The sequence below is a fragment of the Chiloscyllium plagiosum genome, chromosome 9 (assembly GCF_004010195.1).
Source record: "Chiloscyllium plagiosum isolate BGI_BamShark_2017 chromosome 9, ASM401019v2, whole genome shotgun sequence".
NCBI classification, from domain to species: domain Eukaryota; kingdom Metazoa; phylum Chordata; class Chondrichthyes; order Orectolobiformes; family Hemiscylliidae; genus Chiloscyllium; species Chiloscyllium plagiosum.
In genome coordinates, this window is record NC_057718.1 from 102746527 (window position 1) to 102759593 (window position 13067).

Below are 13067 nucleotides of genomic sequence, written 5' to 3' on the forward strand. Positions count from 1 at the left end.
AAAACTTAATTTTATTTCTTAAAGTATAACAGAATAATTAACTAACAACTATTTACAATTCCTTCCTCTAATCTATCTTTTACTTTCCCCTCTTTAATACTAGTCCAATAAAACTCCCAATTAAGATTTCTAAAACAAAACTACTTATCTCAAAACCAGGCAGCTTTCAGTTCTTCTCCGTATTCCTGTCGTCGTTGTCTTGGGAATTCTGTTTCACCAGTTACTGATCGATAGAGGTACCTTTTAAGAGAGCTATTTTTCAGGCAGTCTTTACACACTGGTAGCTTGGCAGTTCTCCTCCCAACTGTTCAGTTTTTCCTGGCCTTATACCCCCCCAAAGAATCATTGGTTTAAGATTGTCAATATACTGAAATCAAACTTGATTGGGAAGTGGTACTTTTTGGGTGTATTTTAAATTGATTGACCAAATTCGAATTTGTTTTTGTCTCATAGCAACTCAACCAGTGCTACCTGTTCTGAATCAAAAGTTAGATTGTAAATTCTCTGTAAATTCTCCAACACTTGGTGTGCTTGCCTAGTCCTTCACTCTCTTGAAGGCACAGTACACTTCTACACCTTCATAACACCACCTCCCTTAAGAAAAAAGAACCATCGTAACGAAAAGATGCCTTAATTTTTTCTATTCTTTAAACACATTACCCTAACATACCGATAACTTTAATCTAAGTTCACCTCAAGTTCTTCCCATATAACTGTGGGTGTGTGTGTATGTAAAACACTAAATAAATACAAATCTCATCAAAACTTTATCAATTAAATCCGCAATAATGCATCTGCAATTACATGTATGATTTTTAAAAGTCTAACATAACACTGCAACAAAATAGTCTCATATTCATGTATTTAAAGCTTTCTAAGAATGTAAGTCGATTGTGATCCATGTACACGACTGTCTCCAACACATTGTTTTGTAACATACACGTTAAAATGTTGTAAGGCCAGGGCCAAACTCGATAGTTCCTTGTCAATTGTGGAGTATTTCCTCTGGTGGGTGTTGATCTTCTTTGAACAGTAACCACCTGGTAGTTCAATCCCAACCTCCTCTTCCTGTGGGAGCACAGCTCCAACTCCAATGTCACTAGCATCAATGGCAACTTTAAAATGGTTTGAAAAGTTTGGTGTAGCTAAAATGGTTTGGTGGTTAATGTGGCTTTCAAATGGCCGAATGGCTCCTGGTATTGTTCTATCCGCCGAAACTGTTGTTCTTCAGCAAATTGGTTAACGGTGCCACTATACTGCTGAAGTTTGGAACAAACTTTTGATGGAATCCACAGAGTCCAAAGAATCGAAGCACCTCTTTCTTCGAGGTTGATCATGGAAATTCCTCGATGACCTTCATCTTTGCATTCCGTGGGGTCAACCTTCCATGACCAATGTTATGTCCCAAGGACATCACCTCTGCTTTTGTTCTATTTAGGTTTATCACCAGTTTTGCGTCTTGTAGTCGTTCAAAGAGCTCTGCCAAATGTACTATGTGATCTTTCCAGGATTTACTAAAGATCACTACATCGTCCAAATAGACTGCACAGTTTGTTAACCCAGCCACAACTCTGTTCATGAGGCTTTGGAATGTGGCGGGTGTTTTCTTCATTCCAAAGGACATCACTTTAAATTGATACAGACCATTTGGGCTTACAAACCCAGACGTTTCTTTCGCCATCTCTGATAAAAGTACCTGCCCGTAACCACGCATTAAGTCCACTTTAGTAATGTAACTCGCTTGTCCGACTTTCTTCACACAGTTCTCCAATCTAGGAATTGGATATGAGTCTGATTTTGTAACGACGTTGACCTTCTGATAATCCATGCAGAATTGTTCAGTCCCACCCAGTTTGGGAGCTAGGACAATCGGCGAACTCCACCCGCTCTGGCTGGTTCGATGATGTGCTGGAAAAGTACAGCAGGTCAGGCAGCGTTCGAGGAGCAGGAAAATCGACATTTCGGGCAAAAGTCAATGAAAGGCTTTTGCCTGAAACGTCAATTTTCTTCTGCTCCTCCGATGCTGCCTGACCTGCTGTGCTTTTCCAGCACCACTCTCGTCTTGACTCTCAACTCCAGCATCTGCAGTACCCACTTCCGCCTCGATGATGTCCTTGTCAAGCATGGCCTCCATCTCCATCTGCCTTTGAAAGGTTTAAGCCAATAGGAGTGTTGTTTTATCGGAGCAGTATTCCCTACATCGACTTCATGTACAAAAGCATTAGTCCTCCCCATCTGATTGTTACATATGTCCTTATACTGCAGTAACAAATCTTTCAACTGCGTTCTATGGTCCTGAGACAGATAGCTTACTAACCTAGCCCACTCCTCAAGGACCTTTTTCATTTTTTAAATCTGTTTTGAGGTACATCAAAATCCACATCTGGATTTGATTCCTCACTCCCAAGGGGCAGTAACTAACACCTGTTTCTCCAGTTCTTTCTCTCAGTATAATATCGTTTCAGCATGTTACAGTGACATACCAGATACCTTTTTTTCTATCTGGCATCTTTACTAGATGGTTCTGATTCAACTTTTTCTCAATTTGATAGGGGGAACTAAACCTGACTTTGAAGGGATCTCCTATCACTGGTAACGGTACTAACACATCATCCCCTCAGGAAAACATCCAAGTCTCAGAGCTCTTATCTGCCACCTGCTTCATTGTACACTGTGCTCTGTTTAGGTACTCTTTAGCTAACTCACCTATTCGATTTAATCTCTCCCTCACCTCTGATACATATTCTAAGTATGAGATCTCTGACTTTGGTCCTGTCAATTTTTCTTTAACTAATTTCAAAGGGCCTCTCACTTCATGCCCGAATATTAACTCGAAGGGAGTGAACTGAGTGCATTAGTTTGGGGAATCTCTAATGGTAAACAGTATGAATGGGATCCCTTTATCCCAATTATTTGGGTAATCCTGCAGTATGTTGTCAACATGGTCTCCAAGGTCTGATGCAACCTTTCTAAAGCTCCTTGGGATTCAGGATGATACGCACTGGATTTAAAGTGCTGTATACCTAAGCTATCCATAACCACCTCAAACTGCCTTGCAGTAAAATTTGACCCTTGGTCAGACTGAATCTCTCTGGGTAGCCCATACCGTGTGAAGAAAGCTACTAACTCCTCTACTACCCTTTTAGCCTTGATACTCCGTAGTGGAATTGCCTCCGGAAATCTGGTAGACCCATCCATTATTGTTAATAAATACTGGTTCCCACTTTTAGTTCTCAGGAGGGGACCTACACGATCAATTATAACCCGTGTGAAAGGTTCTTCAAATGCAGGAATTGGCAACAAAGGGGCTGGTTTTACTGTCGCCTGTGGCTTACCTACCATTTGGCATGTGAGACACATACGGCAGAAGTTAGCCACACCCTTGTGCATTCCAGGCCAATAAAAATGCTTTTGTACCTTAGCCTGAGCCTTTCCTACCCCTAGGTAACCTCCTCCAGATAGTTCATCTGCTACCCGTAACACTTCCTGTCTGTATGCTACCGGCAACACAATCTGGTGCACGTCGGCCCATTTCTCCTCTGCACTAACCTGCCATGGTCTCCATTTCCACCTGTCTGTGTCCCACTCCATTAGTGAAAACACCTGAGGCTTTACCTTATTCCAGAATACTCTGCCTCCTTTTCAAAGTACACATCCACATATATATCTTTTATCATCTTGTCTTTCTGTTGCAAGTACCTTAGACTTTAAGGACTAAATATTTCTGTCTAGCCCTCTACCTGTTCAGGTTTTTCCTGCAGCATTACATCAAACAGGGTATCCACTAACTGAACCTCAACTCCTTCATCTTTCTCTTTACTTTTCCCTTTTTTCTGTGACTTATGATAGTTACTACGCAGTCTGGGAAAATACCAGGATATTTTTATTTTAACTCCTCAGTTTCTTGGTCTTTCTGGGGCTTCTCCACAAAAAGGGGTGTCGCTCCCACCTGGATCCTACCAAATAATTCCCAAGAACAAACTGAATTCCTGGAACTGACACTCTTGTCAATCACTCCCACTGTAACTTCCCCAGACTTGAGTTGGCACTCCAACCTGATCTTATGTAGGCGAATGCTAAATTTCTGTCCTTTTAACCCACAAATTACCACGTGCTTGGGTAACAGATCAGGAAGAATGCCGATTGGCTTGTCCCTTACTATCAGCGACTGGTTAGATCTTGTATCTCTCAAAATTATAACTTCTTGTCCTTCTCCCCTGTTCTTTGAGTAAACTTTACCCACAGAGTTGAAGTTAGATCTTGTATCTCTCAAAATTATAACTTGTCCTTCTCCCCTGTTCTTTGAGTAAACTTTACCCACAGAGTTGAATTCTTTGTAGGGCTTGGGTACTAACCCAGTCCCTGCCTAGGCTGTGCACTCTCCTGCAGCTCCCTTGGCTCTTCTTGGGGTCTCCTTTACTACCTTCACTAATGCCACTGGCTTAGCTTCTTTGACCACATCTTTTCCCACGGCGCCTTTCTTTAACGACCAGCACTGTGTCTTTGTGTCCCACCTTCTGCCAGTGGAAACACCTTTTCCCAGTGCTCTTCTGAAACCACTGGCACAGTGATTGTCTGTGTCCCACTCCATTACAGTGAAAACACCTGAGGCTTTACCTCCTCTCCACCTCTTTGTCTTTTTTATCCTGTGGTAAGTTATTACCAGAGCTCTCTACTCTTGGTTTCGTAGTGTAGGATCTCCCCTTCTCCCAACGTCTATTCCTCACAGGGTGAAATTCTGGCCAGAAGCTTATCTGATGTACAAACATACTCATCTGCTAATTCTGCTGCCCTTCTCACTTCCTGAACTTTGTTCCTTCGCCTGAGTTCTTACCATCTCTGGAAGTGAGTTTTGAAACTCCTCCATCAGAAAAATCTCTCTTAGACCCTCAAAGGTTTTATCTATTTTCAAAGCACGCACCCATTGATCAAAAGACTGTTTGATTGTTTCGAACTCGATGTAAGTCTGACCTGGTTCTTTCGCTGTGTTTCTGAACCGCTGTCTATATGCTTCTGCTACCAATTCATAAGCAGTTAAAATAGCCTGTTTAATCTCATCATAAAGTCTTGACCCCTTATCTGACAGTGCGGTAAATACCTCACCAGCTCTGCCTACCAGTTTAGTCTGAACGAGGATTACCCATAAATCCTCAGACCACTCGTCTGCCTAGCCAATTTTCAAATGAAATAAAGAAGACTTCAACATCTTTCACATCAAAATGTGACAGAGTTTTGACATATTTGTGTATATCAGTAAGTTCTCTTTTAATCTCCATCCTGTCAACTTTGCTGATTAAGTCAAACTTCTCCAGTTCAAATTCTCCCACCTTTTATCTCTCCCTTTCTTCTCTCTCTCTTTGCTCAGTTAAAAACCTGTACTCTCTTTTTCCTCTCTTTCTTCTTGCTCCCCCGCGTGCTGCTCTCTCCCTTTGTTTACCTTCTAACTCCATTTTCCTCAATTATAATTTAAGTTTTTATACCTCTACTACACTTGTCTGTTTTTCTGATACACCTAAGTGAGTAACTCCCTTACAATTTCAGCTTTACTTTTGTCCTTAGTTAAACCCAAATCTGACTTAATGCTAATTCTAGAAAGTATGGCCTTTTTCTTTCCTTCTAAACTTTCTTGGCAAATTTGAGAATCATCTTCAAATCCCAGAACCTTTTCAGCAATTTTAAGAGCCATTTCTCTCACTTTTAATTTAATTGCCCACAAGTCACCAAAAGTAAACAAATTGTCTCACCTACGTTTTAGTTAAAGATTTGGACACTAAACCTGCGAGTGTTTAAATCTGCTGGGATTTTTTGTACCCCAAAGTCTTCAAATCTGTCTAAACCAGTTCAGATCCCAGTGACGATCCCCCAAACTGTTATGACACTGGGTAAACCCCCCTGCTAATTTAAAACCCAGAACACACAAAAGATTTAGTACAGTAATCTGTGAAAATTCGAGTGGCCACAAACTATTTAAAGTAAAAATTAACAACTTTATTTCTTAAAGTATATCAGAGAATAATTAACTAACAACTATTTTCAACTCCTTCCTGTAGCCTATGTTTCACTTTCCCCTCTATAATACTAGTCTGATAAAATTTCTGATTAAGATTTATAAAACAAAACTACTTATCTCAAAAAACTAGGCAGCCTTCAATTCTTCTCTGTATTCCTGTTGTCTTTTCTTTTTCTTGGGGATTCTGCTTCACCAGTTACTGATCGATAGAGGTACCTTTTAAGAGAGCTATTTTTCAGGCAGTCTACACTTTGCTAGCTTGGCAGTTTTCCTCCCAATTGTTCAATTTTCCCCGGTCTTATACTCCCAAAGCATTGGATTGTGTCATTGGCTTTTAAGATTGTCAATATGCTTGATTGGAATTTGGTATTTTTGGGGTATAATACACTGGCCAAATTTGAATTTGTTTTTGTCTCATAGCAACTCAGCCAGTGCTATCTGTTCTGCAGCAAATGTTTATATGTAAATTCTCCAGCACTCTCTGTGCTTGCCAAGTCCTTCACTCTCTTAAAGGCACAGTATGCTTTTACACCTTCATAACATGTATTTAGCCTTGCGAAATCAGGGTGCCCCCTATCTGCCTGAAGCTCCAATGTTACTTTCATGAGGGAGCATTAGCACACTGTAGTCAAGCGGTAATAACAAATATTAAGGTAAATTATATTCTTCTGATGAGTTTTATTGTTTTTGAAATTCTGTGTACATTTTGTGTTACGTTGGCTTCATATTGATCTAAACTAGAATTATTTCTAGTTACATCATGTTAATCTGCTAATAATTGAGATTTAAGGTGACAGTGATTAAGTAACAGTCACTAATTCCTTCAAGTACATATTTTTTGGTTATTAACCAAGAGCATAGTGACCAGCATGTGCTGTAATCATTTTAATTGTACCTAGACGTCGGAAAGGCGTTGGAAAGAATTTCCCGTGGTGGGCTGTTAATTAACACACAGCCTGTGGACTGAGGGTATATCTTGGGAATTTATTTAAAAATAATAATATCTGGGTTGAATGGTGATATTTGAGAGTTCGAAGTGGAGTGTTTCAGACCAACATTAGATCCAAACTTTGATTCAGGAATTTAAGAATGTCAATCAATGTATACTAGACAAATAGGAGCAGGAGTAGGCCCAAGCCTCAACCTTTTCATGCCAGTTCCTCATTTTCCTCACCACCTTGAGATTTCAAAAAATTGTCTACCTCTCTTTAAATACTTTCCATGACCTAGCTTCCACAGCTCTCTAGGTTTGTGAATTTCAGACCATTCGTTACCCTCTGGGAGAAGAAATTCTTTTGCATCTTAGTTTTAAATGAGTGACCTCTTATTTTATAGTTATTTTATAGCTCTTATTCTGTAGTTATGTTCCCTAGTTCAAGACTCCCCCACTCCTGGTAACTTCATCTCAGCACCATCCCCTGTTAAGCCCACACAGAATCTTGTATGCTTCAATAAGATTCCCCCTTACTCTTCTGAACTCCAGTGAATAAAGGTACAACCTTGTTTGCTGTTATCAATTAGTGAACCCCTTCATCCCAGGAATCAGCTGAGTGGGTCTCTTTTGAGCTAACTCCAGTGCTAGGGTATCCTTTTTTAAACATAGGGACCGAAACTGTGCATGGTACTCCCAAGTACAGCATCACCTACACAAGTGCAATTGTAACAAGTCTTGGCTATTTTTAAACTCCAAACTCTCAGCAATGAAGGCTACAAATCCATTTGCCTCCTTATTTACTTGCCAAAGCTCCGTGCTAACTTTGTATTTTATGCACAAGAACAACCAGACCACGCTCTGCATTTTTTTTTGGTGTCTTTCTCTATTTTATATAATCTTGTCTTTTGATTCTTCTTACCGAAGTGCATGACCCCTCACTTTCCTAGATTAAACTCCCATCTGCCAAGCTTGTGCGCACTTAAAAGACCCACCGAAATCCACTTACATATTCCTTATGTCCTCATCAAAATATGCTGATGATTTTTCTATCATCAGCAAATTTGGATGCATCACACTTTGACCCAACCTCAGTTATTAATAATGATAATATGAGTCACTAAGACTGATCTTTGTGATGCTCCATTAGTTATGTCTTTCTGATCTGAAAATGACCCACTGATCTTGACTCTAAACCATAATTATATTTTGCCCCCAAGAGTGTGAGCTCTTGTGTTTTGCAATACCTGTTACATAGCATCTTACCAAATGCCATCTTGAAATCCAAATATGTTATAAGTACTGGTTCCCTTTTGTCAACTTTGCTTGTTATTTGTATGAAACAGATGTAATAAATTTTGAAGAGGTAGATCAAAAAAATACAAGATGAATGAGTCAAAAATATATGCTTCAATGGATGAAGATTGATGCGTACGAGTGTAAGGTGCTATCTGGAAGAGGAGCCAATGCAAGAAGTTCCCTTCAGAACAGCATTTCTACACCTCCAAGGACTACAGTTCAAGAAGGTGACTCACCACCACCTTCTCAAGGGCAGTTAGGGATGGACAATAAATGCTGCTCTGGCCAACAATGCCTGCATTAGTCATCGAGTCATAGAGATGTACAACATGAAAACAGACCCTTCGGTCCAACTCTTCCATGCTGACCAGATATCCTAACCTAATGTAGTTCCATTTGCCAGTGCTATTTATGTACCCATCCAGATGCCTTTTAAATGTTGTGATTGTACCAGCTACCACCACTTCCTCAGGCAGCTCATTCTACACATACACTACCCTCTACGTGAAAATGTTGCCCCTTAGGTCTTTTTTAAAACTTGCCCCTCTCACCCTAAACCTATGCCCTCTAATTCTAGACTCCTGTATCCTGGGGAAAAGACCATGTGTATCTACCCTATCCATGCCCCTCATGATTTTATAATCCTCTATAAGGTCACCCCTCCGCCTCCAATACTCCAGGGAAAACAACCCCAGCCTGTTCAGCCTCTTCCGACAGCTCAAATCCTCCTTTCTTGAATGAATTTTTTTAAAAATTGTGTGTGAATGTTGTAAAAGCTATGGAATGTCTGATTTTCATGATTAAAAGCAATTTTACAGGTTTACCTTTCTCATTTTAAGTTAATATACAAAAATGGAGCAAGTGTAATTGGGTATTTTGGATTGATATTAGAAATAATTCATATACACTGATGAAAATATGGAGTGGACTAAGTAGTCAAGTCAAAAACTATCACTCATTTACGAAACTATTTGTTGGTGGGAAATAAAATTTTTATGGACACGACATAAATTCAAAAATTTGCTGATACTTAAATTTTGGTAATGATTGTGTGTGCATGTAATTTAAGCGTCCAGGTGTTTCAAAATTCCAACCGCAGTGGTCATGAAATTTTTTTTTCTGTTTTGAGTGTGTAACTCCCTGAGGGTGGAGCAGATAAGGTAAATAGAACAAGGATAGACTTCTAGAATGTGCAAACCACTGAAGCTGTAAACTAATTTTCAAGTGAAACATCGGAACAGTTTGCTCATCTCGATTTCTTAATTCTTGATGCCCTTGGTAAGATGAAAACTATGCTGTGAATGATTTACTAGTACAGCATAAGCCATAATTACTACTACTTATTCCAGATGCAACTTTCTCACTCTCTCATATATTTAATTCCTCACTGTAAAGTATCTAGTTCAGCACTTAGGCTGAAAGCTTTTTTGGCATCCGTTATGCCTGTCCTGACCTGTCCAAATAACATTTTCATCTGGTTTTCATCACTTTAAGACAACATGTCTCTCGATGAATATTTCAAATCCTACTTTCTTTTCTTTCTTAAAAGAAATAAAAGTCAAAACTACAACCAGTCTGTCTGGGACTTAACAATTCCTTTGCTGTTCCAACCCTAATTTTGCCATGTTCAAGCATCTACACAATGAGACAGAGCTACTCAATTTGTGCCTTATATGTTCAGAGGCTATGCATAACTAATTTATAAATTACATAATTATTTTGTAGGTTATCGCTCTAAAATGTTCAGTACAACTGCAGCTTAACCCTTTGTAGCGTATTTAGTCAACAATAAATAATAAGAATTCTGAAGGCACCTAATTCTTGCTGGTTCAGAAGTTCATTTGAACTTGATGTTTCAGCTACAATTATATATCATCTGCCAAGTTTGCCTCGAAGACGCAACTAGATTTGCTGCCGCTTTTGATTTGCTCAGTGATTACTTTGTTTAATTTTGTCAACTGTGATCTGTCTTTTTCTGAAATGGAATTGTTGAACTTTGCAGCATTTCCTGAAGGTGGAAGTTGCCACTGAGCTTGAGGTGGGTGTGGAGTTTTGGCGTGTTTATATCAAATTAAGAGATTTTGAAATTGCATTGGTTGATCTGAATGACCCACATCATTACCGGATATGGGAGATTTATGGGGCTGAGGTAGAGAAACAAAAGCAATTTAGCCTGGAATTTCTGCAAATGTTAGCTATTGATTTATCTCCCAAAGAGTTGTTTATCCAAATCACATTTTTGGTAATTTTTGCACACGTTATCTTTTCATACCGATGGAGCATAAATCTTCATGAAGATATTGGGGGATGGGTGGGGATGTCTGTGCATTGTGTTATTGAAATTTGGCCAAAGTTTCTTTTTTGGCACTGAATAATTATTCTTACGTCTGGAGTGGAATTTTTTTTTAGAATATGAAATACACAGCTTTGCAGTGTGAAGTAATTCCCAGCTCAGAATATTTGCAAAAACCTTAAGCTTGCTCCAAGTGATTAAATGCAGAAATATCAATTTTTTTAAGCTTTTTCATGCAGATGACTTGGGGTATTAAATGTGTAATGAACAAAAGATGGAAATTATAATGAAATATATGTGAAGTGTTAAGATGATTTGTAACATGAGCAAAGCTTAAGTGTTTTTATTCTTTGCTGAGAATATCAACTTTTGCTCTTGTCTATTCTTTAGAGGTCTTATCAAAAGTAAGAGTCGACCTCAGAAACCAAAAAGTGTACAGTGGGTTTTTGTTTTCCTTCTGTTTCCATCATTGTACTCATGTGGATGATATTTGTCAAATTAGATTGGATTCAGTGCAATAGAGAGCTTGAAATGGTGTAGACGCATTTGAGTTCATTTAAAAATGTATATAATTGAAAGGATAACGCTGTCCTATTCTTATGATGTGGGCAATAAATGCCATATAAATTCTCCTGTATAGATGTTTAGAAGGCTGATTGGATCCATTTGAGTAATCCCTCCTGTCTTCCTTGATCTAACAGGGATGTCTCCAATCCAGAAAACACTGTTTTATGAATTTTATTGTTGCAGGAGCGAATAAGAACGTACATGAACAAAGTGAAAGAAATAACAGACCGCCAGAAGGCATCACGACTGGACAAGGGAGTGGCCTCGCGCATTGTCCGACATGCACTGTGGGATGCAAAGCCTGAAGGACGGTCAAAAACGCCATCCAAATCCTCCCATCGTTGAAAATACAAGAAAGAGAGATCAGCATTGTCAAAATAAATGAGAAGGAACTTTTGGAACTTTTCTCTGTAACACCACTGGGTGTCAGCAATGTTTAACAACATTATAACTGCTTTCTACGTGCAAATTCTAAATGGATAAGATTTTGTTTTTTTTTTGGTGAATTTACAAGAAACCAGTCACTGTAGGCATAAGCAAAAGCATTCTTCGAGTGTAACATTTAAGAACTTCTAATTTAAGAAAAAGTATAGTTTTTTTTTTTCTAAGCACCTACTTTTTTTTTGTAAGGAGTTGATCTCCGTTCTAAGGTTATCAATTTACTAATGAAAGGTTGTTTCCAATATGAGTACATCAGTACATGCTGCAGTGGTTTGATGGGCAATCGTGAGAAATGTGGCCTCTCTGCTTTCAGTTTTATCACCCTCATCCAACCCCCACCACCCTTTTAGTTTGGATAAAGAGCAAATTATTTATGATTTTAATAAATAAATTAAAATAAACTCTGCAGCTCTGTTAGCATCTGTGGAGAGAGAAACAATTAAGGTTTTGAGAGCTGAGATTCCGGAGAAATATTGCACTCAACGTTGCTGGTTCCTTTCCACAGATGGAGCCAGATTTCCTGAGTTTTTCCAGCACTTTGATTCTTTTTCTCATCTTTGGACTCCTTTGCTTTCATTTATAAGAATCTCCAGAAGTTTCTTATGTGACACTGAATTACATACTTGAACAGTCATCTCCCTCTAGAGCTTGTGGTCTGAAAACCTTTTCATTTAAGTACCAATTTGATCATGTTCATATGTATATGCTACATTTCCCTTTTAGGCTGAGACCTGCGTTCAAGCCCCAACATCTGTGGAGCAGGTTAGTTAGAAACATTGAGGCACCTGGTATTTTCCTGATGGCGGAAATGACATAGACAGTCTTGAAATGTGGCCATTTGCTGTTCTGATTTATATTTCGTAACAAATAGCAGACTCCTGGGCTTTGAGAAGCAGCAGATTCTGTTTATAACAGTGATACTACAGAAGGGGGTCAGTGAAAGTAACTTGGATTTGCATGGTGGGGTACTAGAATGAGCTTGGTTACCACACAGTTGATGATTCCAGCCTTATAAAATCTGCTTTTGTGTCCTCCTTGCTAGAAGTGGCCCACAGCTTGATTGACTTTGTCAAAAATGGAGTTCTCTGCGTCTGAAGAGGCCACTCGGCCTCTCCGTTCCTAACATACAACAAGATTGTGGTTGCTGTATTAACCTTAGCTTGTGTAAAGATTAGTCATCTCAGAGTCAAGAATGATTGAGCGAGCATACTGATTTTTGTGGAAGGGAATTCCACACTTTTGAGCAAATGTGCAATTTTCAGCTTCTCTCTCATCAATGGCCTGAGGAAAAACATCCTACCCTATCATTCCCTTTATTCCAATAAGCTGCAATTCAATCTAGAAGCTGCTTTACCTTCTAGATTACAGGCACTGCATCCTAATTTGTATAATCTCTCTTTCGATCAGAGTTTTGAAATGTTGGTAACATTTTAGTGAGCTTGCACTCTTTTCAAAACCAGTTTCTCATTTCCAATTGTGCAGTGTCCACAACTATATTTCAGAACTTCAGATTTTTTTTTAGATTA

At 39.0% G+C, this 13067-nt stretch overlaps 1 protein-coding gene across 1 annotated transcript in view; it reads left to right on the forward strand.

The window, feature by feature from the left end:
* c1d (C1D nuclear receptor corepressor) overlaps positions 1 to 11942 on the forward strand; it is a 31175-nt gene extending 19233 nt beyond the window's left edge. Inside the window, exon 4 of the mRNA XM_043696671.1 lies at positions 11284 to 11942. Coding sequence (XP_043552606.1) covers positions 11284 to 11445 — 162 coding nt within the window. The 3' untranslated portion in view covers positions 11446 to 11942. The remainder of the gene's footprint in view (positions 1 to 11283) is intronic.
* The last annotated feature ends 1125 nt before the right edge of the window (positions 11943 to 13067 follow it).